The sequence below is a fragment of the Mandrillus leucophaeus genome, unplaced genomic scaffold (genome assembly GCF_000951045.1).
Source record: "Mandrillus leucophaeus isolate KB7577 unplaced genomic scaffold, Mleu.le_1.0 Scaffold277, whole genome shotgun sequence".
In the NCBI taxonomy this organism is placed as follows: Eukaryota; Metazoa; Chordata; class Mammalia; order Primates; family Cercopithecidae; genus Mandrillus; species Mandrillus leucophaeus.
In genome coordinates, this window is record NW_012102887.1 from 3,549,800 (window position 1) to 3,575,429 (window position 25,630).

Here is a 25,630-nt window from a genome sequence, read left to right on the forward strand (position 1 = left end):
TCAGGAGACTGAGACAGGATAATCGCTTGAACCCAGGAGGTAGAGGTTGCAGTGAGCCAAGATTGCGTCACTGCACTACAGCCTTGTGACAGCAAGACTCCATCTCAAAAAAAAAAAAAACCAAAAAACAAAAACAAACAAAAAACAGAGAATTACTACCTACATGATTCAACAATTCTACGTCTGGGTATTTCTAAAGAATAGAAAGTGAGATCTCAAACAGATTATCATATACCACCCATGTCCATCATATCTTTTGTATTACTCAAAATAGCCAAGAGGTGGAAACAACCCAAATATCCTTCAATGGATGCATGAATAAATGCAATGTGGTTATTTCCCTAAAATGGAATATTATTCTGCCTTAAAAAAATGAAATCCTGCAATATGCATGGATGAAACTTGAGGACATGCTAAATGAAATAAGCCAGTAACTGAAGGATAAATATTGTATAATTCCACTTATATCAGCTACCTAGAATAGTTGAAATATTCAAGACAAAGTAGAACGGTGGGAAGAGAGGATGGGGAATTATTGTTTAATGAGATGGGGTTTTAGTTGGGAAGGATGAAAGTTCTTGAGATGGATAGTGGTGATGATTGTGACACTGATGCTTGTGAAACTGCCATTGCAAAACTGTTAACTGAGACAGTGAAGGAGATCTGAACTAACCAACTCCATGTTGCTTCTAACCTTCAAGCTGTCCTTGTTCATTCCTGAGTGTAAAATGAACTAACTTCAGCAGGAGCTTAGTTTACAGTTTAAAACAAAGATGATAACAGCCCTTTTCCAAAACCGCCCCCTTCTTGCTTGGGGACTAGACTGCCTTTGTAGGGCTAACAAATTAGCCAAAAGATTAGAAATTATGGTATAGGAGTCATGCAGCTGGGGGCTACAAGATTCTGACCCTTCCCAAATTGTTCTTGGGGATAACATCACTATTGTAAAGCCTAAGATCATTTCTTGAGATATTTTGCAGACCCCACACTTGATGGATCAGCTGGCACCACCCAGATCAGTAAACTGGCTCATTTGATCTTGTGGCCTCCACTCAGGAGTTCACTCAGCACAAGACAATTTCAACTCCCTATGATTTCATCTTCGACCTAACCAATCAGCACTGTTGATTCACTGGCTGCCCACCACCCACCAAATTATCCTTAAAAACCCCTATACCTGAATGCTTGGAGAGACTGATCTAAGTACTAAAAAAACTCTGTTCTCCTACACAGCTGGCTCTGTATTAATTATTCTTTCTCTGTTGCAATTCCCCTGTCTTGATAAATAGGCTCTGTCTAGGCAGTGGGCACCGTGAACCCGTTGAGCTGTTACAGTTGCACAACAGTATAACTGCATTTACTGCCACTGAACTCTACACTTAAAAATAGTTGAAATTGTAAACGTTATTTTATATATATTTTATAATTAAAAGTTTATGTAGTTATTGAGTTGCAGGGCTGGTGTAAATTATCATGAAGCAGTAACATAGATCTTAAACATCGATGCTTTTTAAAAGTACAGATCTTCTCACCTTCAACACTAATTGCAAAATAGTATCCTGGATTTTGAATTCTTCATATCATGGATGGGCCATGTGGCTAAATTTACCCTACCTTCTTCCATCAGTTTTACTGGCTTAGCCCTACTCTAGCTTAGTATGCTGGAATTTGACAGGAAAAAAAAAGTCTCCAGGGTCAAGGGTCAAGGTTTCGCATTGGCTTTCACAAGCATCAAGGTCTGTGGCTGCACTTTAGAAGGGAACTTGCCTGCTCTTAATAGGACCCTGGCCTGTTGGAGGCCCAGTGTGCTCTACCATGCCCTGATGACTACCGCTCTTCTGTCAGGCTGGTTTTGATTCTTCTTCCTATTTCATGACCTTCCGTATGGGTTCCTAACACACCAGTCTTCAAAAGATTTGCCATATACCATATGTTCTTACTTTCATAGGCCTCAGCACATAGGTATCTGAAGATCATATTCTGGTGGATTTAATATTTTTTTCATGGAATATATTTGAATGGAAGTGAGTGCTTTTTAGGCCTTTCTTTTCCTTCCTCAGTCCCAGACCTAGCAGTTCCTGTTAATTGGAAACCATTACATGTGTAGCTGACACAGCATCTCACAATTTCCCTGGACATATAACTCAGGAACTTAGGTATGCCTTCACTTATCTTGCTCAATAACTTCCACGGTCTTCTCTCTTCTTAGAAGAATGAGAGAGATAGGAAGAGAAAGAGAGCAAGAGAGAAAGAGAGAGAGAGAAGGAGGTGTGGGGGAAGGAAGCTGAAGCCCAGGGAAACACACATTTTACACCAACGCAGATTATGAGCTTCCTGGTTTCCTTAAATGTCAGCTACTCATGAGTCTCTTAAAGCCCTCCATTGATTTCACATGGAAGTAGGTCAGGGCTGTTTTTAACTGGAGAAGCCTCATGCTGCAGATTTCATTTAAGTGTGAGGAATGAATATTAAAAATTGATGTGCAAAACAAACCTCTGCTTAATTAGCATCTGGATAAAGTCTTTACTAGGAAAGCCATTAATTTTGAAAAATGAGAAAATGACAATGAAGCCATTTGTGTCTGTAGCCTTTCATATATAAAAAGCATTATGGATAGTCACTTTTCATCCATTGCCTTCTCTATGCTAGCTCATCTGTATTTAGGAGGTTAGCATTCCTTCTATGCATTTGTGGTTATACACATGTTTTAAAATAACATTTGAGTGTTTTTTCTGACATTACATTTTTCAAATGCTAACTTTAATTTTTTTCATCTCAAGTAATCACTTCAAAGGAAAATGAGATTCTTCTACTTGAATGTACTTAGAAACAACACTTCACAAATCATATTTTTTAACAGTCTTCCATCTACATACTAATTATTTTTTATATTAAGTACTTCAACTATTCTTGGTTTCCACTTAATGATTTGGTTAATACCTATAGCTTTTTGGAAGCAAAATTTTTATTTTAAAAGATAAATTGTTTGTAACCAGGAAATTTTTAAAAATTACATTTGAAAAATACATCGACAACCCTGTGATATTGAAGCTTTTTCTTCTGCTGGTAAATCATTTTTCACAATCATGGTGTCATGCTGTTCAGCCCTTTGTACAATAAAGATGACCTCTTTGTTCTCAGAGTTATTCTTTATGGGGCAAGGGTACTGGGCTACATTGGATGTGAAGGCCCTCCAGCTTAGATAGCTTAGATAGCATTCAGCAGCCTTAAAACATCCTGCCTCCTGTGGAAACAGAGAATGGCTTGCATTCTCTCCAATTCTTTATGCTTCTAACCTCAGGTCGTAGAATGATTCACTTAAGATGTCAAATTCTTTACCCAAACCTAACTGAAGAGAAAGTTATGCAAACAACAACATGGAACCTCTGAAAATTTATTTCACTTCAACCTTACTTTATCTTTTACTAAAATATTTATTCTTTTTACATGTATCTAAAGGTTAAACAATCACCCTTTATAGCTGTATAGCAATGAACATTTACAAGGTATTTTCCTGTGCATAATTTCCTTTAAATTGTCACAACAATCCTATGAGGTAAATATTTAAAAACTAAGGCTCGCAAAGTTTGACTTTTCCTAAAAGAACAGCTGTTATTTGATCCAGCATTCCCACTACTGGGTACCTACGCAGAGGAAAAGTAGTGATTATATGAAAAGGATACTTGCACACGCATGTTTATAGCAGCACAATTCACAATTACAAAAATATGGAACTGGCTTAAATGTCCATCAATCGACAAGCGGATAAGGAAATTGTGGCGCGCGCGCGCGCGCACACACACACGCACACCTTGGAATACTATTTAGCCATAAAAAAGAATGAAATAACGGCATTCTCAGTGACTTAGATGGAATCAGAGACCATTATCATTAGTGAAGTAACTCAGGATTGGAAAAACAAACATTGTTGGTCCTCACTCATAAGTGGGAGCTAAGCTATGAGAATACAAAGGCATAAGAATGATACAGTGGACTTTGGGGACTCAGGAGAAAGGGTGGGAGGGAGTGAACGATAAAAAGACTACAAATTGGGTACAGTGTATACTGCTCGGGTGATAGGCACACCAAAATCTCAAATATCGCCACTAAAGGACTTATTCACATAACCAACACCACCTGTTTCCAAAACCTATGGATTTTTTTTTTTTTTTTTTAAAGAACAGCTGTGAGATGGCAGATTTATTTTTTAACCCCAGGACATTAAATTCCTATGTCTGTTTTTTTTTTCCCCCCACATATACAAATACCAAATAACCTTCCACTCTATCTCCCACTATAAGGAGGTTGTTTTTTAAGCTGGTTAAACAAAGGATTTTTTAAAACAAAGATATGAAAATGAAGGTACACCTTTATTCTTACTCTACTTTTCATCTTCTGAAAATTAAACTGCAAATGGACTGTATTCAATACCATATGCAATCTAGCTAATAATTTTGCTGTCAACAACGTGATATTCATTGATCTTGCTGTTTGTTCTTTGCTTTCCCCAATCAGTAATGGGACTGACTTCTCTTTTCAGTATTATATATAAGAATCATCTAAACCTGGAATCTCCATTGATATTCCTTGAAACACTTGATTCCTAAATATCTTAACTACTGCTGATCTTGGCATTCTTTGCAAAGCTGAGATTAAAATCAATATTGGTTAATCATGGTAATTCTATTGGATGGTGCTATTTCTTAAAAGTTAGCTTTAGAAAAATCAATAAATGCACAAATATAAACAGATTATGCAAAATTCAGTCATAGGGACCATGGACATTTACAAAAACTATAAACCATCCCTGCCCTCAAAAACTTACCATTTAATTAGTAAGGTCAGATGCATATTTATTCACTCAAATGGTTGAACACATACTGAGCATACACTTTATGCCAGAAAATGTGCTATCTACTGCAATAAAAAACTCAGTATGTGTCCTAATAATTTAGTGGGTGAGACAAACATTTAAACACATAAATACAACACTGTCAGTCATATGTCAGAAGAACCTTTTTATAAAAATGAAGGAGCAGATTTCCATAAAAAGGAAGCAGAGGGGACACAGTTTTAAAATGATTACTAATGAGGATAACATATTGCATGGAAATAAACAGAAAAATCTTAACATGTTAGGCAAGAGTGTGGTCCCAGCTACTTGGGAGGCTGATGCAGGAGGATTGCTTGAGGCCAGAAGTGGGAGGCTGTAGTGCACTGTGAACATGTCTGTGAATCACCACTGCACTCTAGCCTGGGCAACATAGCCAGTGTCCATCTCTTTAAAAAATATATAGAATTATTCACATAGAATAATCAACAATATCAGATGTTTCATGAAGGTTTAAAAGAATCAGGAGAGGAAAAATGTTAGAACCAGAACCCAATTAGGAAGCCTCATGTAACTCTGAAGTGAGTAGAAGAGGAAGCCAGGTTGTAGGAAATTAAGGCTGGAGTGAGGGAGAAGAAATGGAGGCAAGTACAGCACATTCACTTAAGTGGATTGGCCGTGGAAGCTAAATGGAGAACCATGGCTGGACATGGAATCAAGCTTCTGTTTTATGAAACATCAGTGGGCAATCTGATTATGGTTTATATTAAAGAGCCATACACACAGCGTGGTTCAGATACCAAAATGAATTCTGCAGGCTACAAGTGAGATTATCAATTATGCAAAGAAAAACAACTGTGAGGTAGTCTGCTTTAATTTCTTAGGTTTAAAACTCCTCTTTGACCATTTCAACATTGACAAAAATCTTTCATTAATTTGACACATATCTCTTGTCATTAATTATTGGTAAGTGGTTAATAACTAATGGTCAAAAGAGAGTTGTCTGTAGATATAGATACAATTTTGATGTCCAGAATGTGTAACTTAAATAGAGCAGTACTTTATTTCAGCTCTGATCATTCTTTTGGGGGCTACTAACAACTAAATCCTTTTTCATCCTTCTAGTTTTTGAGAATCTAGATTTCTTAGTTGTGACATGGGAATAAAAAGATGCATTAGAATTATCCACCCATAGCACTATGGTTGGATCTAGGGTTGGACAATACATGAATACACCAATCTCTACTTTATGACTGCTTCTAGCTATTGTTTTCCCATCTTTATTCTTTCTTACCTTAATTATATCAGTTCCATCTACAAAAAGAAAAGCAAAACATAGGAAAATGCTATTTTATTGAATGTGACTGAAAGCTGACCAGTAGAACATGTATAGGAAAGTTTTTCCTTCCATTGTCAATTATCAGAAGAATATTACAGACTTCTGGATTGGAATTTTTTCCTTTCAGTTCAGCTGCTCTGGATTCCTTTCTAAGCCAGTTGTAGCTGACTAGACAGTGCATGCTGCTTCATGATCCATGTAACTAACACTCCTTACTTCCCTCTTAGATTCCTTAATATTTTTACTCTGTCCATTTGGAAACAGCAATAGCCCAGATTTTTCAGTTGATTGGTTATTCTGCTAGGAGTGGAACATTTAATTAACCTAGCTCCCACCAGCAACAACGATAATGAGTTTGCTTCCACCAAGAAATACCATGCACCACCACAGACATTTAATTAAATTGGGATTTTCATCCATTTACCAAATTCCAAAAAATTTATTTTATCAAAAACTGAGAAAAACTTTTCAAATATTTTATAACTAAAACCCATTTTTTTTCTAACCAGGAAACACACATATTCAAGACCGCCAATCACATAATGATAGCTTTGTAGATTTATGCAATGTCTTTCCAACGAAGATGTTAAATAACCTATTTGAATGTTTTTATTTATTATTTTTTTTTAGACAGAGTTTCACTGTGTCACCCAGGCTGGAGGGCAGTGGCATGATCTCAGCTCACTGTAACCTCTGCCTCTCGGGTTCAAGCAATTCTCCTGCCTCAGCCTCCTGAGTACCTAGGATTGCAGGCACCCACCACCACACCTGACTAATTTTTGTATTTTTAGTAGAGATGGGGTTTCACCATGTTGGCCAGGCTGGCCTCAAACTCCTGACCTCAAGTAATATGCCCGCCTCAGCCTCCCAAAGTGCTGGGATTACAGGCAACAGCCACCGCACCTGATCATTGAACGTGTTTTTATTCTCTTTACAATTTTTGATCAATAATGCATAATGTTAAGCAGATTGAAATTTCTTCTTTAAAATGTTATTTTCTTTTTTTAAAAAAAGGTATCTTTCTTTCTACAAATGTAGAAAAGAGATCAATTTTTGCTCATTCATTCGTACAGAAACTGACAATGATTTGGCCTTACAAAATGGTCCAAATTTAAATGCTTGATGGGTATATTCTTTATATCTTTCCCTGCAACAAATCTGCCTGGAATGGAATGGCCATTCTTTCAAACATGCACTTAAGAGCAGAAGCAATGAATTCAGCATTCAGCATAGCTGCTTTTTTGCTGAATGACTATATTGATTTTAATGTGGAATATTCTAAGTCAAACATAGAAGCTGATTTTTGTTTTTTCACTTAATGGTCAAACATTTCTCATATGGCTTTTTTCCCTAAAGTTCAATAGCCTTCTTCAGTGACTGTGCCTATTAATTCAATGAGTTCAATAAATATTTATCATGTACCAACTTGGGGAAAGATTATATTGGATCAAATATTACAAAAAGTAAAATGATGAAAGGGCATGTAGCTTGTTTTCCCTGGTCCTTTGTCTCAAGAGAGAGAATCAGATAGAAATAATCTTTATAATGTATTGGAATAAGTCTCATATCATTACAAAAATTTGAAAAAAAGTACTCAAAGACAATAGCATAAGAAAAACACCACGGAGAAATTTGTTCACTGAGTTGGGAGTCAAGGATTAGGCTGACATGTTTTTCATTAAGTTTCTGGCGAAGTCCTTTCAGCAAGCGAGAACGACGTCAGAAGGAAAGTCTCAGAAGGAGGAAGTGGGTCTCCCTTTGGAGATTTATAGATCACCAGTAATCTGCAGGAGCCCCATACAAGAAGCCAGGCCAGAAGGGACTCAATTTTAGCATCTAATATTTTCATTTGAAAAGTGAGAAAACTAAGACAAAGGCAAACTGACTTGTTTAAGGTCTCAAAGCTTGTTAACGGAAACCACCTCTTGTGACATCCAGCCTTATGCTAAACTTCAACATCATATTTAATTAGAATGTAGGACACGCCTAGGGTAACATGATGTAGCCAGTAGGAACTCACTTATACTGAATATTTAATGACTTATTGTTCTCAAAGTGTCAAGAATACATGATAGTCTCTAAACAAACAAACAAACAAAAAAACAAAACAAAACAGAAATTAAATGTTTATTTCAAGTAACAGAACAGGAGGGAAAAATCAGTTCTAGTATTTTTCACGTGTATAAAATTAAATACTACTGAGGGAATCTTGGTTTAAAAAAGACTGGTATAACAATTTCTGAATTGAAAATGTTTCTGCATTTTTACATCTAAAGCAGGTAGGGTTCTTCTTAATGGAGAGAATTGCTGATTAAATTGGTGACATGAAATTGCACTTAAAGATTCAGCAGCCAGAGAATATAAACACGGGAGATAAACACGTCTGCCTGCATCAATCAAGGACAGCTGCGGTCTACCCCCAAAAAGGTGAGCAATTATTTATGAAATTATATCTTCTTCAGTGATTCTATATTGCAATTCTAGGATAAACTAAATGAGAAAAACAGACAATGTCATGGTCCCAATCAACCAAGGAGCCACACGAATTTTCAAAATCAAGGAATTTTAGTTATATTCTATTTAACCTCATCCTGAAAAAAATCCCTTCACTTTAAAAACAATAGGTCAGCTTGTTCTTGAAGAATTGTATTTTTAAAAAATTTTAAAGATGAGTGTCTAATTCTGTCAAGTACATAGTACCACAAATGTAAAGAGAAAAGAGGTGGTGTTAAGAAGCATAGGGCCCCTTGTAGTTGCTTTGTCTGTTTTACCACAGTCAGTTTTCAGATTAGTGCTGCTAGGGTGCTCATTGCTTTGGTGCATTGGCTGGAGTTTTGGATTAATCAACTATTTTCCCCTTGGAGTAGCCATGGGCCATCAAACTTCTGCATAGTTATGGCCAAGATGCAAGCACTGAGGACAAAAGCCCTGTATCCCTGGATAGTAGCTCAGTACTCCGTATCTGACAGACCAAAGAAACCTCCACATACACCCTTAAGTTATGCTTAGAGGCACTGAGGTGAGCCCTCATCTCTTTTTATCAAAGAAACCTGAACATATATCCTTAAGTTATGCTTAGAGGCACTAAGGTGAGCACTCACATCTTTTTGCTTAGGTCATTTAGGCGATTCTGAGGCCCCACTGGGCAGACCTCATGCCTTTAGGGGCAGCTCAGAAGCATGGGGTACAGAGCACCTTGCAGTAACTGAGATATTCCAAAGTGAGTTTTGAAGGGTGACCAAAAGATTTCCCACCACCTTCCTAAATTGATGCCAATCATTAAGTAGTTCATGCCATTTGTGTACAGATTAGGCTTTCTTTCATTAAGCAGATATCCCTGAGAATAACATCATGAGCCCTTAGACTTTTGATGAAAATTGGTGAACTTTGGAGAGATTGATCAAGTACAGATAAGGTATCATTAAGTCAAAGAAACTCTAGAGCCAAATAATCGGGGTTCATCCCAGATTTACTCCCCATGTGACTGCAAGAGTTGTGCCTCAGTTTCTTCCATCTTTAAAATGGCAAGGTCAATATTACATGCCTCAGGGTACTGCTACGAGGACCAAATACTTGTAAATCTTTTAGAAAGTTCTGGTACAGAGTAAATGGCATGAAGGTTAAGTATATGCCACTATTATTATGGAGGTGTTCTCGAGGAAGGGGATGGCCACTGCCGCCTTCTTCCACACCCTTACCATTAGTTTCTTTGATGCTCCCACTCTTGGCTTAGTTGGTCTTGCCCTTGTTCCTGAGACAAATCTGTTTGAGCCCAACGCACTTTGTGAGAATCTTACTACCTTATTCCTCATTAGCATTGTGAGCCCCGATTTCTCAGCTTTTTGGCCCAGTCATGAACACTAGAGCCCCTGATGCTCTCATTCCTAGTAATGCTCTCATTCCGTCCTTCCAGTGCCCCACAAGAAAGACTTCCATTCTCTCCTTTTGCCTGTGAGTTACACTGTTCTCTCTGCTCTCTCACACTGACTAGAGAGTGTCCTCTGAGATAGCACACCTTTGTTCTGAGTCACAGCCCCATCTAGAGGGCCCGCCATGCTCTGGCTAGTCCTCCCCCTACAAAACCCTGGACTCATCTGGATGGACTTCTGAGGTGACGACTGCTGCCAGCCAGTCTTAGGTTTCTTTCTCGCCTTCTGGACCAGCAGCACCAGCTCCTGTCTGAAGCAGCTTTTATCAGTGGTTCTCAAACTCAAGTATTGAGGAATTCTGATGAAGGAAGTGGCACACACTCAGCATGACTAAGATGGAGATGCTAAGACAAGGATAGATGCGATTCACAGATTGCCCACCATGTATTCCATTCTTAAAACTCTCAAGGTCTCTGGGAGAATCCACAGGTAGTGAAATTGTTATCTCTTTTGAATCTGCATTACTCTGGTCTGTCCTCGTTGCAAGCTGCCAACTAATCAGTAACTTAGTCAAGGAAAGGAAAACAACAGTCAGTCATTTTGAGTTGCCTGTTTTACTTTCTCCTGTCTCTATTCTTTTGCTTACATAAATTATCTTTTAACCTTGTAAGATGAAAGCAATAGTTTCTTGAATACAAGTAAATGGTGATGCTAACATTTAACCATATGTCTCCAGGTTATTGTTTAATTGAAGGCATAACTATTACCAGGGATTGTCATTAAACAGTCAACATCCCGGGCCTAACCCCTACAGTTTCTCATTAAATAGGTCTATAATAAAGCCCAGTAATCTGTATTTTTAACAACATCCAGGTGAATAAGATGCAGGCATTTGGACCACTCACCTAAGCTTTCTAACTCTTGCCTACCATGCTTTGAACTACACGAGAAACTTCTCTGGAGCCTGAGCACACACCCCCAAGGTCACATCCTGGGAGAATCATCATTATACAGGTCCTGGCTTGATTTCCCTTCTGAGCTGCTGGAAGGACCCTTGCTAAGGCACAAGTCAGTCTGAGGCCACTGGAGGTCACTGTGTGGGACTCTCAGCAGAGGAGCAACCAACAAACAGCAGGAGAGGAGACCTGAAAAGGGGTTAACCTTTATTTGAGATGTTTAAGGAAATTAACAGGTCTTGATCCTGCCAGAACTTTTGGAATCTTCCTCATGGTATCCTCTGAGGTGTCTTCAGGTCTTTGGGTATAGCTCAGCTCCTAAATACCTTTGTATTCCAGAGTACAAGGGGTTCCAAATCTAGTCCCTAACTCTGGTCAGGTTGCTCCAAGTTACCATACATCCAGGAGTCTTGCCCAAAGTCAACATGCCTGCAGGTGGGCAGTCACAGGCTGAGGATTCTCTCATTCTCCATTGCACAGGAGACATGCAGGACTATAGACTCCCTCCTCCAACCTTCCCTTTGGTTTTTCAGTACCTGTTTTTGTCCTACTCTTTGTCAGCACCTGCTTTCATAAGCAAAAAATGGAGGGAATATAAAGTCCTTAACTATTTCACCTGCTAAGTTTTATGGAAAACTAAATGTAATTTATTTTCCTTTTTTTAAAGACAGGGTCTTGCTTGTTGCCCAGTCTGGAGTGCAATGGTGTGATTATAGTTCGCTGCAACTTCAAACTCCCAGACTCAACTGATCCTCCTGCTTCAGCCTCCCAAGGACCTAGGACCAAAGGCATGTGACACCATACCCAGCTTATATATATATATATATATTTTACTTTTAGTGGATATGTGGTCTCAGTATGTTGCCCAGGCTGTTTGCAACATCCTGAGATCAAGCAATCCTCCCACCTTGACCTCCCGAAGTGTTGGGATTACAGGAGTGAGCCACCACATCCAGCCTCAAAATGTATATTAAATAGGCTAAACACAATGTGTAGATTCTCCAAAACAAACAAACAAAAAAACAAAAAACAAACAAAAAAATCCCTAAGATTTATTCCATGTTTTCCAGGATATCTTATTTTTGGGGAAGTTGATATTCCTAACCTCTCAGATACGAATCCAGAACTCTAGGCAAGACCTAGTTGGTGGATAAAGTGGCCTTTGGAAGTACAGGTCACAGAGTGGCTACATTGCAGGTCACATACTTTAATTAGTTGAGAGGCTTCTCAGACAAGTTTAGGTATCTGGTTTCTTGGTCCACAACTGATTTTTGATTTGATATTACAATAAGGAAAAGAGTGAAAAGAGAAGAGGAGAGGCAGAGATGGTGGGAGAAGCTAGATGCATCAATAAAACTATCTGAAAGAAGGGAGGAGGTAGGAAAACCACCGGAAACAGACAAAATAATTTAAGTGAATTTAAATGATATTATAGTAGATGGCACTTCAGGTCTACAATCTCAAATAGACCCTAAAGACATCTCAGCAGAATAATGAGCTATCAATACTATATCACTGCTATTATGGATGACCAGAAACAATGATACCACCTTTGTGTGACGCCTACCCTGTTCGGGTCAACTTGCTCGACACTTTGCATTAGCCTGTGGCAGGCGGACAGTGACTATCACAAGGACCCTGAGTTACCAAGACAGCCAGCGTACATTAGTAGACCCTTCTTTTTTCTTACAAATGGAACAGCATATAAAAATATATTTTAAAATACTCTTTCCAAAATAATTCATTTTACACATTTTAAAAATAAACTTTGGCATCTTTTTATTTACAAATTCTTGAAAAATTAAATTAGTAAGAGTTAGTTGGAGCAGCTCCTTCGTAATCAATGTTTAATGTTTTAGGTATCACTGGACTTCACACAGCACAAAAAAGGAGAGAGGTATGCAGGCCTGTATGACCATGTGAAGTGAGGGTTAAGTGTTTTTAGGTTTTTGTGGGTTTGTTTTGTGTGTTTGTAGGTTTGTTTGGAGCTGTGGTTTCTACGTGGATTTTTTTTTTAAGAAAGTCAATGAAAAGGCAAAGATGATATCTGATTCCTAATTCTATTTCATCAGACCTACAAGATTCATGTATATCTATAATTTTAAAAATATAAAATGACATCTAAAAGAATTAAATACGGGCTAGGTGTGGTGACTCAAGCCTGTAATCCCAGCACTTTGGGAGGCGAGGCCAACAGATAACCTGAGGTCAGGAGTTCAAGACCAGCCTGGCCAACATGGTGAAACCCCATCTCTACTAAAAATACAAAATATTAGCCAGGCGTGGTGGTACATGTCTGTAATCCCAGCTACTCCGGAGGCTAAGGCAGGAGAATTGCTTGAACCCAGGAGGCAGAGGTTGCAGTGAGCTGAGATTGTACTCCTGTACTCCAGCCTGGGCTACAGAGTGAGACTCCATCCAAAAAAAAAAAAAAAAAGTATTAAATACTTTTTAAAGGCTAAAAGATGAGATTTAATAGTTAAAATTTATGAATCTTCAATAACGTAGACTATGGTTGAGTATGACATAGCTTTTTTTCTTTATTTATTTTTATTTTTTATTTTTTGGTAATACCAGGACATCATTTCTCTTTTAATAATAATAACAGGAGACGAGTGGGCCTCGACCTCTGTTTTCATCCCTACTTCTGGAGCTCCACCACACCCCATGCCTTCTGCCCTGTTCTGCATGTCCCTTTCTGAAAGGAGCAACCTGATCAGAGTTAGGGGCTAGATTTGGAAGTTGTTGTACTCTGGAATTCTTCAAAGGTATTTAGGAGTTGAGCTACACCCAAAGACCTGAAAACACCTCAGAGGATACCATGAGGAAGATTGCAAAAGTTCTGGCGGGATCAAGGCCTGTTAGCTTTCTTAAACATCTCCAATAAAGACTAATCCCTTTCTGTGCGCCTCACTTCTTGGTGCCCACATCTGTTCACATGCCCTTCTGCCCCTGGCCGTGCATGTCTTTTGTATCTTAGTGCCTTAGTCTCTTCTTTTGCTGCTTCATCTTCTACTTTTTCTCTACATTTTAAATTTACATTTCTCCATTTGTAACTTCTCTAACTCACTGTTTTCCTCAAATAGATTGTAAATTTTAATTATGTTCTTCATTAGATCTTGTACTTTTTCATAGAAATGTACATTTACCCCATCTCTGTTGAATACAGGTTGATATGGTTTGTCTCTGTGTCCCCAACCAAATCTCATCTCAAATTACAATCCCTATAATTCCCATGTGTTAAAGGAGGGACAAGGTGGGTAGTGATTGAATCACGGGGGTGGTTTTCCCCATGCTGTTATTGTGATAGTGAGTTCTCACAAGCTCTAATTGTTTTATAAGGCAATCTTCCCTGCTCTTGCGAGCTCTCTCTTTCCTGTCACCATGTGAAAGAAATCTTTGCTTCCCCTTCAACTTCCATCATGATTGTAAGCTTTCTGAGGCCTCCCCAGCCGTGTGGAACTGTGAGTCAATTAAACCTCTTGTCTTTATAAATCACCCAGTATCGAGCACTTCTTTGTAGCTGGGTGAAAATGGACTGATATGTAGGTTAAACATTTCTTTTCAGAAATATTTCTGTTTGAGGGAATAAAGAAAGTTTTCTACTTTTAAAATTTGGTTTGGTTATTAATTTCTATGATTCATGGCACCAGATTTATTAAAACGAAATGGCCCATTCATGACCTACATCTTCTAAAAAATCAAATCAAAATCACAAAGAATATACTAAAAAACATGCAAAAGAAAGATGAAAATGATAGGTAGTAAATTATTTTCATTTAAGCCTCCAAAGTTCATTATAAAACATATTTGTACCTGACCTGCTTACCATGTGGACACAAAAATTTATAGCAATAGCATATGAGTTGATCACTTCTTACATGCCTTACATCATTCACCTCTACACAAATTTTTAAAAATACATTAATAATAATGACCATATAAAAAAGTTACTAGAGCTACAGTGACTATCAGGTGTCCTAATTTAATCACAGATAAACATTATAATGTCCCATCAACCAGGAAAAAACACTTTCTATAATAATGAATGTGAAGGCCATATTTAGAAAATTGTGAAACAAAATGAAATTTATTTATAATCTACCTCCTTTGTCTTATTTTATTTCTTCCCTATTGACCAATCCCCATCAACAATTATAAATAAAACATGAAATTGATACATTCAGTGTGCCTTTTATAGATTATTATAAATGAGTTTAAGGTATACATTTTATTTGACATGCTTTCCCTTCATTAAAGCACAGACTATATTTGTTTAGATTAAATATTAGGAAATTCTCAAAACTGACTTCTTCACTAAACCACCAGAGGCTTGGAAAATAATCAGTTTTACTTTTATTTCTGAAATGCAGAAAATTCCTGAAACTTAAAAAGAATAATGAGACTCAGGGTCATAAATGTTACACTACTTCATATCACTTATTCTGTCCCTAAGGTATCAACAAGTCCACAAATCCCGTCTGGAAAGAGTAAAGGGGAGAATTGTATCCATGAGTGTACTGCAATAGAAGTTACTAGTTAATTCCCAATTAACAATTTTGGTTCTATTCTTTGCAGTATGGAAAGATTCTGAGAGCCCCGTTGACAGCATCTAATGGTGTCTTTCTATTTTCCTTGAGAGTCAAAAATAAGTAGCAATTTGATTTGTCCATCCGATTTTTTAATTATTCATTTGTATTACCTGCATTTTTCCTCCTTTCCATTTATGTAAAGTAAAATATTGAGGTTAATGTAACTCAGGGGTATCCCTTTCTCTGCAGAGTTGATGCATGGTTAATAGCACATGTGAAATAATTCAATCATTGGCTCCCTAAAAGCTATAAAGAGCCCTGACCACTCTTCCATGTACAAGCTTTGTTTTAGAAGTACACAAATCTCGTTTTTGGAGTTGGATGGGGAAGTCTGTGACATATAGTACACAGACTGATTCTAACAGATGGATTTTTCTTGAAATAGCTTCATTAGTTAATCATTTCTTTTGCATATACTTTTTTTTCTAGTTAATTGGCATAGCTGCCAGCTGGAGCTGTTAAGGATCCTCCAAAGAAGCTGATAGGTAGGGAGAAAATCCAATTGTCTCACCAATTCCAAGATGAAATGTCTATTAATTTCACAATACCCATTGTGTGTTTTTAAAGTAAAATGTTTAAAATAATATTTTCTCTTATTCTAAATACCTTATTTGAACTGTGTGAAAACCAAATCAATCAATGAATTATCTGAAAGAAACTTCAATGAATATCTGGAAGAAACGTTAGTAAATTATCTAGACTAGGGTTTTACAACCTTGGTAGTATTGACATTGTAGACCAGATCATTCTTTGTGTCTGTGTGGGGTCCGGTGGCAGTCTTGTTCTTTATATGCTGTTAAGAAGCATCTCTGGCTTTTACCCAATAGATGTCAGTAACGCCCCCAGTTGTAACAACCAAAAACATCTCTAGACATTGCCAAATATCCTGGGGTACAAAATTGCCCTAGTTGACAACTGCTGTAGAAATAGATTGTTCCTAGTTTTAAATTCAACTGTTAAAATAATTTTATGTATGTGTGTATATATGCATGCATATAACTCCAGACATGCTTAATATATTAGAAATGACTGCCTTTCACTTAGGCAATTAAAATGTTTTGGGGGCAATTATTGAAGTAGCTAGTATTTTCATAAGTCTCTGGGTAAAGGCAAAAAAAAAGAATTAGTGACTTATAACTACCAATAAACATTAATTATCTAAAAAATGCCATTGTCATTTTCATTATCAAAAGTATTGAGAGTTTCTTTTCCTTCAAGGAAAGTTCTCAGTATGACTGTATGAATAGATAAATAAAAAAAAAATCATGTGGAGGCATTATTTGAGATGTACGTGATTAATTATCAGCTTAGGTGCCTAAGGAATTTTTAAATAAGAGAAGGAAATGTAATTTAATGAAATGGACTTAGGAAAAAAACTAATCTGGGTCTGTTTTGACTTTACTATACACTTGTGAATTGATTTGGGACTCATAAAAGGGTTATTCAGATAGACAAATTTCCTGGTCTTTGAAATTCAGTAATAAAAATAATATTCACCACCTTAGTGACTTTTCTGTAAGTCATATATTGATGGATCTAGGAAGAGTACCAGAGAAATAAGATGTAAATCGCCATGACTTTTAAAAGGAAAACAATGGGCCTATTCTCATTTATAGTAATGGTAAAAATATCAGAACATGAAGTATACAAAGAGAATCATTTTTTATGTCAAAGAATATCCTAAATTCTAATCAAACTGCTTTCTTTCCAACAGAGGTTTTCTAATGGGAATTTGCTCAAGACAGTTTTTTTGTTTGTTTGTTTCTTTGTTTGTTTGTTTGAGATGGAGTCCCGCTCTGTCACCCAGGCTGGAAGGCAGTGGCATGATCTGGGCTCACTGCAAGCTCTGCCTCCCGGGTTCATGCCATTCTCCTGCCTCGCCTCCCAAGTAGTTGGGACTAAAGGTGCATGCCACCAAGCTTGGTTTTTTTTTTGTATTTTTAGTAGAGATGGGGTTTCACAGTGTTAGCCAGGATGGTCTCGATCTCCTGACCTCATGATCCACCCGCCTCGGCCTCCCAAAGTGCTGGAATTATAGGCGTGAGCCACCACGCCTGGTCTTAAGAGTTTTTTTAAGTTTTAACATTTATCAATTACATGTTTGAATGTTTAATTCCGCCCCCAACCCCCTGCCCCCAAATCAAGGCATTTACCTAAAAATTCCATTATGGTCTCTGTTTTCACTGTTTGACTTTCCAGGGCCATTGTAAGAATTTAGATTTTCTACTTTTTTTTTTAAACACTCTTCTTTTAAATAGGAATATAACATTTCCTATTTAAAAATGTTATATTGTGTAGATTGTCATTTTTAATTCTTTCAGCTTACATTCAAGATACACTATCTGGCTTAGTGTGGCAAAAGTGAATTAACACATTTTGCATGTTAAGATTGCAACTCAAAGGCCTCAAGACCACGTACTCGGTGTGTTGTGTGCACATACCTAAAATTCCATAGTGGTCCCTATTTTCACTGTTCAACTTTCCAGGACCATTGCAAGAATTTAGATTTTATACCTTATTTTTCAAAACCACTCTTCTTTTAAATAGGAAGGGGTATATTTTGCAGACTGCCATTTTTAATACTTTCAGGATACGCTATTTGACTTAGCACGGCAAAAGTGAACTAACACATTTTGCATGCTAAGATTTCATCTCCAAGGCCTCAAGACCCCGTACTCCGTGAGTTACCCGCACACAATGGACTTCACCCTGGTTGTAAGCCTGACACTGGGCTCTGGGGCTCAGGCAGGCCCTGCACACTTACTCTCTGCAGACTCTTTGGAGCGCCGGCCACTGGACGACTTGCGTAGCAGGCTGCGGCCGGAGGAGAACAGGCTGGTCAGTTCCTCCAGCGGGCTCGTGGGTGTCCGGGACCGGGAGCCACCCGAGGCAGCCCCGTAGGTGTTCACCGCGGCGTTGACCATCTTGGCCCCATCTTGCGACACGGGTCTGGGGGTCGAGTGAGGCACTGAAGGAGAGCTCCTTGAGAGGCTGCCCGAATGCACAGCGTCATAAGGGGGAGGCCTTTTGAGGCTCAGGGGAGTCAGGGACCTCCCCATGCTGACGGGGGAGGGAGAGGTGGAGTGGCTTTTAGGGTAGCCGTGGGGAGACTGGGTTCGGTACAGCGTGGACGGGGGCGGGGGCGACGAGGAGAGCGCAGGGGTGGCAGAGGCAGGTCCCAGGGCCGCGGCCTGCTCTTTCTCCAGTTTCGCATGGCTGGGGACGTGGGACGGCAGCGCGGAGGGTGACGCCCCCGCCGGCTGTTTCATGTAAGACACGTTTTCCAGCACGGGAAGCTTCGTGACCTCCAGAGGGGTGAGCGGGGACTCGTCGGAGTTGGGGGAGCAATGTACGGGGGCGGGGGGGAATACCAGCAGAGGGGGTCTGTGAGAAAGCAGGTTGGGGAAGGGCGGGGGGATGTCACAAAGCAGCCCCTTGGGGGGGCATGGCACTGAGGCCTTGGCAAAGTCCAAGTCAGGCACCGTGGGAGTAGCACACTGCGAAGAACAGCTGTGATGGTCAAAGTCACATTTGGTGTCTTGGCCCAAGTCGTCAAAGATGGGGTACTTCATTTCCTCGTAGACAGCCTCGCTCTGGTCGTCGTCCTCCTTCCTGAAGTCTCTGAGAATGTTCCCCACCATCTCGATGTACACGGGCTCCTCTTCCTCGGGGTCTCCCGCGGGGCTGCCCATCTGGGACAGGGAGGAGTCCCGCGGCAGCGATGTCCTCCGGGGCCCGTGCTTTTTGATGTACGTTTCATCGAAAGATGTGCTCAGCTGAGTGTTCGGATTCCGCTTCGGTTTGGGAGGAGGAATCTTCTTGGAATATTCATCACTGTGGGGTCTTGGTTTAGCTGACACTAAAAGAAGAAAAAAAACGTAGTGGAATAGATGAGTATAATTGGAAAGTTTTCAAAAATGATTTGCATGTGGGTTTACTACAATAAACTTTAGACCAGAGGGGTAGACAGCTTCATTCTTAGTTTGAGGTTCAGAGTAAAAATCAACCAAAGAGTCAAGCATTTCCCATATTTAGAAAACTTGATGGTGGAATAATAGTCATCTTTAAACTGATATTAATAATCTAACACTGATAAATGCATTAAAACCAGGACTGTTCACTCCTTTCCCTTTGAATGCCTGAATAGAAGCTTTCAGATGAAACATATTGGATAAAAGCAATCATAAATTTTGTGAAAACTAACCTGCATGAATTGAGAAAGAAATGCAGGAGCGAAAAAAAAAAAAAAACTAGAGTCTCTGTTGGCACTATTGGTCAAAAATACCATACAGATTGCACCCTTTTGCTGATGTGGTTTTTGCAGGTGAACACATCTTGCTTGCATTTAGGATAAAAATTTCCCAGCCTGCTAGACTTAAAATCTGTCTTGGTTCAAATAAATAGCTTCCATACAGATGGGTCTGATGTTTCAGGGGAAATTGATGTGAAAATCTTATGAGGCTAGACAAGTTAATCTTTAAATCTCCAGGTATTGTTGATTATGGTGTATTTGCCTGTTTTTGTTCTTAAGATATCTTATGATATTCCAAGTGCTATCTCAGAATGAATTTATTAGGTATGTTCCACTGACACATCAGAATGCCCTCGAGAGTTTTAAAAGAGAATAACTCAGGGAACGATGTGTAAGTTTTAAGGATAACTTCTGGAAACTCATAACAGATATGTGTACCAAAGCACTGCACAGCCTGCTGGAAGACCCTTTATTGACAAAACATAAACTTCTGACACCATACAATAGCATGGAAGAGGCTGGCAAATGCCTGTGACTAAAATCAATTGTTTAGCATGCAAGGAAGGTACTTGAGTCTTGTTATTATCTTATTATCTCATTGTGTTGATATATGATTACAGAGATCATCTTTATTATGCAATGTAGCAGAATGTGGTTGCTTACAGAAGATGATAGCATATAGTGTAAGTTGACAGTACAGTTTAGAGTTGTAAGACTATGAGGAGCTAACAGGCTAAAGAGAAGGGTGTCAAGGCACAAATGGGGAAACACCTGAATTTTCCTTTTTTTTTTTTTTTTAACTTTAACTGGCCAAATTTATATACAAGAGTTTTACTAAAACGTGGTAAAGGAGCTGAAAATGATTCAGGATAAGCTAGATGGCTGCTCCACCCATCAACTGAGCCTTCAGCAACAGGGAACCAATCAAATATTCTAGCAGCGACTATGTATTTCACCTTTCTAGATCACTCCTGTTTCAAATATTTTGTTCCAATGTGCCTATGATGATGGTTTTACTCACTACAACCAAACAGCTTTTTGAGGGGAAGGTTCGTAATGTGTCTAGAATTTCCATTAACCCATACTGGGTAGAACTAGAGGTTATTTTCCAGGGGGGCTGTAGCAGTAAAGTCTTTTAATGCCCAAAGTGAAAAGCCTAGAGACAAAATGGGGTGAAAGTTACGCAGTCAATCTTTTTAGGAGGGGCCCAAAGCAACCAATAATTGTACCACCTAACTTGGCATGTATTTTACTGGTTTTGAAATCTCAGTACATTAATTTTCATATGATTTTAATAAGTCATCAGATTATATACAAAAGTCTGAGCCCCAATAAAGTAAAACTGTAAATCAGCGAACAAGGTTTACATAGTTTTGGTCAGGACTTGGAAGAACCAAAGCTCATCCAGACTATTCTTCTGAAACTTGTTTCCTGCCATTTTCAACAGCAAGAAATGACTGTAGACCAAGTACAGGTTCTGGGAAATTATTTTCTACAAATATTGAGTTCTAGGGATTGAATGGAGTGGGGCTGAGGGAATTCTTTCAGGGCAGAGGACTGAAGAGTTAGGTGCTCTATGAAGGGAGGGTTAATCTAAGGCTAGAATTTAGTGTGTGTCCCTGAGATGGGTAATTTCATCATATGGAAATAATCACATTTAGAATTATGTTTTCATTTTTTACCCTCTTAAATTATAATTTACTTTCATTATCTTTGCCCCTTCACTAAAGTCTGATACTCCAGAATAGACTGCGGAGAGAAATAACAAGGTAAGAACTTAAGCATCTGCTAAGCCTATGCCTAGAGAGCAGCACTGGATTTATGGGAGACTACAGTGTGGGATTCCCAGGTAGTAAGGCTGTCAGTGGCAGATCTGGGCATGGTACGGTATTCAGAGAAGCAACAGTTGATTAACACTGGCGAAAACTTCTCTCTTTCCCACACAGATGAGAAAGTGGCCTTTGGAATGGAAGGGAGCTATGTTTGGATTTACTCCAATTGTGAGCAAATGCCATTTCATTTTGTTTGCCAAAAGAAACAGAAAAAAATTAAATAAAACCCCTCTATATCTATGAAATGATTTAAGAAAGAGAAGTTTCTATTGCAGAATGCAGCATACTTAAAATTAAGTAGAACAACTACTAATTGAGAAGGAATCTAGACAATCCATTTACGAACAATTTCAATGACAAACCAAGTATAGATGTTGTATGACAAGGGAAACAAAATATAACATCTTATGGTGCCTGTGAGATTATCAGAGTTGACAGTTGCTATTGACTGAATTGGGTCCCCATTCTTCCACAAAAAAGTCATCTGTTGAAGCCCTAACTTCCAAAGTGATGGTATTTGGAGATAGATCCTTTGGGAGATAATTAGGCTTGGATGAGGTCATGAGCATAGGACCCTCATGATGTGATTGATTATAAGAAGAGACAGCAGAGTTCTCTCTCTCTCTCTCCCCTCTCTCTCTCTCTTTCTCTGTGTGTGCATGCGTGTGTACGTATGCCATATGAGAACAGAGAGAAAGCGTCAGTCTAATCAGTCTACAAGTCAAGTAGAGAGCCCTCACCAGAAACTGACCATGCTACTATCTTGATTTGGAACTTTTAGCCCCGAGAACTGTGAGAAAATTTCTCGAATTTAAGCCACTCTCTAATTTTGTTACAGTAAAACAAGTTTAGTTACTTAAGACAACATTATATTTATTAAGTCCTAATGTAAAAGACCTTTACAGATGAACAATGAACATTTTAATTTCATCCTCTGGGATTGGAAAACTTTGACTTTGTTATTTTAGGATTAAACAACTCTTTCCAAACCCCTTAAGTTTCTCCTGCTCCCTGTCCCCTACCTCCCTTAACTTTTACAACTATGTCACAGAGAGCACATTCTGGCTACATCTAGAGATGCTCATCCCATACATGGGCCAAGAGCACCCTTCCACCACATGGCTTGTCATGCTCACTCTTTTGATCTGACTCTCTGATTCTGGTTTCTAATTTGTGGAAGACACTTACTACTTAAATCTGACCCATTCTCTGGATGTTTGCTCTTTGTTGTTTGTTTTGATACTCTTACTCCTGTTTCATGCTGCTCTGCTTGTTCAGTCCACAAGCTGAAGTTAGTCTCTAGTCTGCCTTGCCATGGAAATCCCTCTTTATCTAGGCAAGCTTCTTCTCTCTTCCCTTCCCTGCTGGTGAAGAGATCCTAATGCAAGCAGATTCATAAAGTTCAATCAATTTCCCCCCCAGTCCTTTTTATTATTATTGATCCAACTTTAAAATGAAGGTGTGAGTGTGGGGTAAAATGGCTCATGCCTGTAATCCCAGTACCTTGGGAGGCGGAGGCAGGTGGATTACTTGAGGTCAGGAGTTCGAGACCAGCCTGGCCAACATGGTAAAACCCCATCTCTACTAAAAGTAAAAAAATTAGCCAGGTGTGGTGGTACATACCTATAATCCCAGGTATCTCAAGAGGCTGAAGCAGAAGAATCGCTTGAACCCAGGAGGCAGAGGTTGCAGTGACCCAAGACGGCACCACTGCACTCCAGCCTGGGTGACAGAGCGAGACTCTGTCTCAAAAAAAAAAAAATTAAATTAAATGAGGGTGTGAAGATGTTTTGAGAATAGACTCTTCAGTAAATTATAGATGATCAGGATGAATTGACAGATTCATTCTTTCAATATGGGGGCAGGGGTTTCTTTAAAAAAAAAAAAAATCTGCTTTTCATTCCCTGACATCCATCCTTGTAATCTGATGGTTCTTTGTGGTAAATCAGAGGAGGAAACAAATTTGTTTCCAATAAACTAATTTTTCTTTTCATTTTCCATGAATCATCTTGTTCTACCTTAGTGCAAGTATTGAGTAAATAATTTATATAACAATGAAAATGTGTTTCAACTGTTACTATCATGGGTGCTGTTTTAAAAGTACATCTATGTAAGAAAAGTATGAAATTTCAGACAACATTGTCCCATAATTTATTCCAACTTAACCTCATTCTAGGAACTTAAAATTTTTTTAAAAAACCATTTTATTTAAAATGCCACTTCTTTATAAGGTACTTAAAAATAGTCTTGTGCTACATACATAGATGCTAAAATATTGCTAATAAAAGATAATAAAATGGCACTGCAAATTTCAACATTTAACCAAATTCAACCATAATAAAAAGGTGATTTTCATCACTCTTGAATACATTTTAAATTATTTCTAATAAGCCCAAAGATAGAAGCAATAATTCCTGTTAAGCTCCAGAACACAAGTTTTAATGCTTAAAATAGTATAATGACAGTAGCATTTAATAAGCAGAAAGTGACATTTTTGAAATGAGCTATGTGAGCACAAAGGTTATACATGGCTTTCAGTCATGCCCAGATGATCTTCCTTTCACAGTTAATTTTGGAAATTCACCACGTGCCTTGTCAACCTATCTTTAGGAAATACTTTTTTCCTTATTAAAAAGAAAGTGTAATGTAAAACCATGCTTTAGTATCTGTAGGTGTTCTTGACCCAAGAGGTGAAAAAAAAGAGATACAACAGAGGTTAGCCTTGTCCCTTCCTAGAAAGACTGTGGCCACAGAATCCCAGAATACAAAGGGCTCTTCGAGATATCCAGCCCAAATTCCCTATATTACTAATGAACAAATATGAATTCCTTATTAACCACAGTATCTAAGAGAATCTCATAACTTAAATTTAATTCCACACCCTTTGAAACAAAGAAACCCATAAAGAAAAAAGCTATGCAATTCATTATTTTGTATAGGGCATAAAGTATCCTTTTAAACAGTCCTTTCCATAGCAGCACTATAACTTTGCATGTCGTGTTTTAGAGTTATATTTAAATAAGTAATTCAAACAGGAAAATGTGAATCCATTGAAGGAAAATAACGTCTACACTGTGTGATACTGGAACTGGCTGATTCTGGAAGGTGAGAGACACATTTCCCACTTTCAGCAGAACTGTGCTCACAATAACTCTTTTCACAACTCACAACTCCATGACTTTGAAGGATATTTTTATTTTCACAGTCACAAGCCCCACAATACTATCCACTATTTTTTTTTTTAATTAAGATGTTAAGGAATGGAAGTTGCAAATGACCTTAGTCCGTTTATAGTAGGAACAAGAAAGTGTAATCATGCACAAAAAGGATTAGGTTTAAAGTAGTAGGACCTGTGTTACAGTACTGGATCTGGCGACAGTGAAAACAGAGAACTCAGATGAACGTTTTGGTGGGACCAAATGAAGTAAGGCATGGAACTGGCTCAACAGTGTGGTCAGAAAGTCAAGTGGGACTGAAAGGGTCTTGCCTTAAACTAGAAGACATGATTCTAATCCCTTCTCTGCCTCAGTCAGGATGCAGAACACCGACAAATTAATTTGAAGTGTATTTTTATTTACACTCACTTTTGCTATACACACAACAAGGGACTTTAATCAGAGTTACTGTTCGTTAAAGTATTCATTTCAACTCACTAGTTGTAAAATAAAATTAGAGTTTGTGACCAGCATTTTAAAACAATAAATTAGAATAGATTAGAAAATATGATTACCTTTCATGGGAAAGAGCTAAAGGTTGCTTCTTGAAACAATATATAAGTATATAGAAATTCCCTAAGCCACACATATTTCTTATAGGTCATGATCAAGAATGTTTGGAAAACCCTAAACCAGAACACCTGTAGCTGAAAGTCTCCAGTAACTGATCTATAAATTCTTTTTCTCCCTATACCTACATATGTTCTCATTCAGTAAGAGGTGGAGTCTATTTCTTCCTCCCTT

General features: G+C 38.3%; 1 protein-coding gene across 1 annotated transcript in view; it reads right to left on the bottom strand.

The window, feature by feature from the left end:
- The window catches only part of NYAP2 (neuronal tyrosine-phosphorylated phosphoinositide-3-kinase adaptor 2), a 258,653-nt gene that overhangs the window by 58,009 nt on the left and 175,014 nt on the right, over window positions 1-25,630 (bottom strand). The window contains exon 4 of the mRNA XM_011984979.1: window positions 18,352-19,446. Coding sequence (XP_011840369.1) covers window positions 18,352-19,446 — 1,095 coding nt within the window. The remainder of the gene's footprint in view (window positions 1-18,351; window positions 19,447-25,630) is intronic.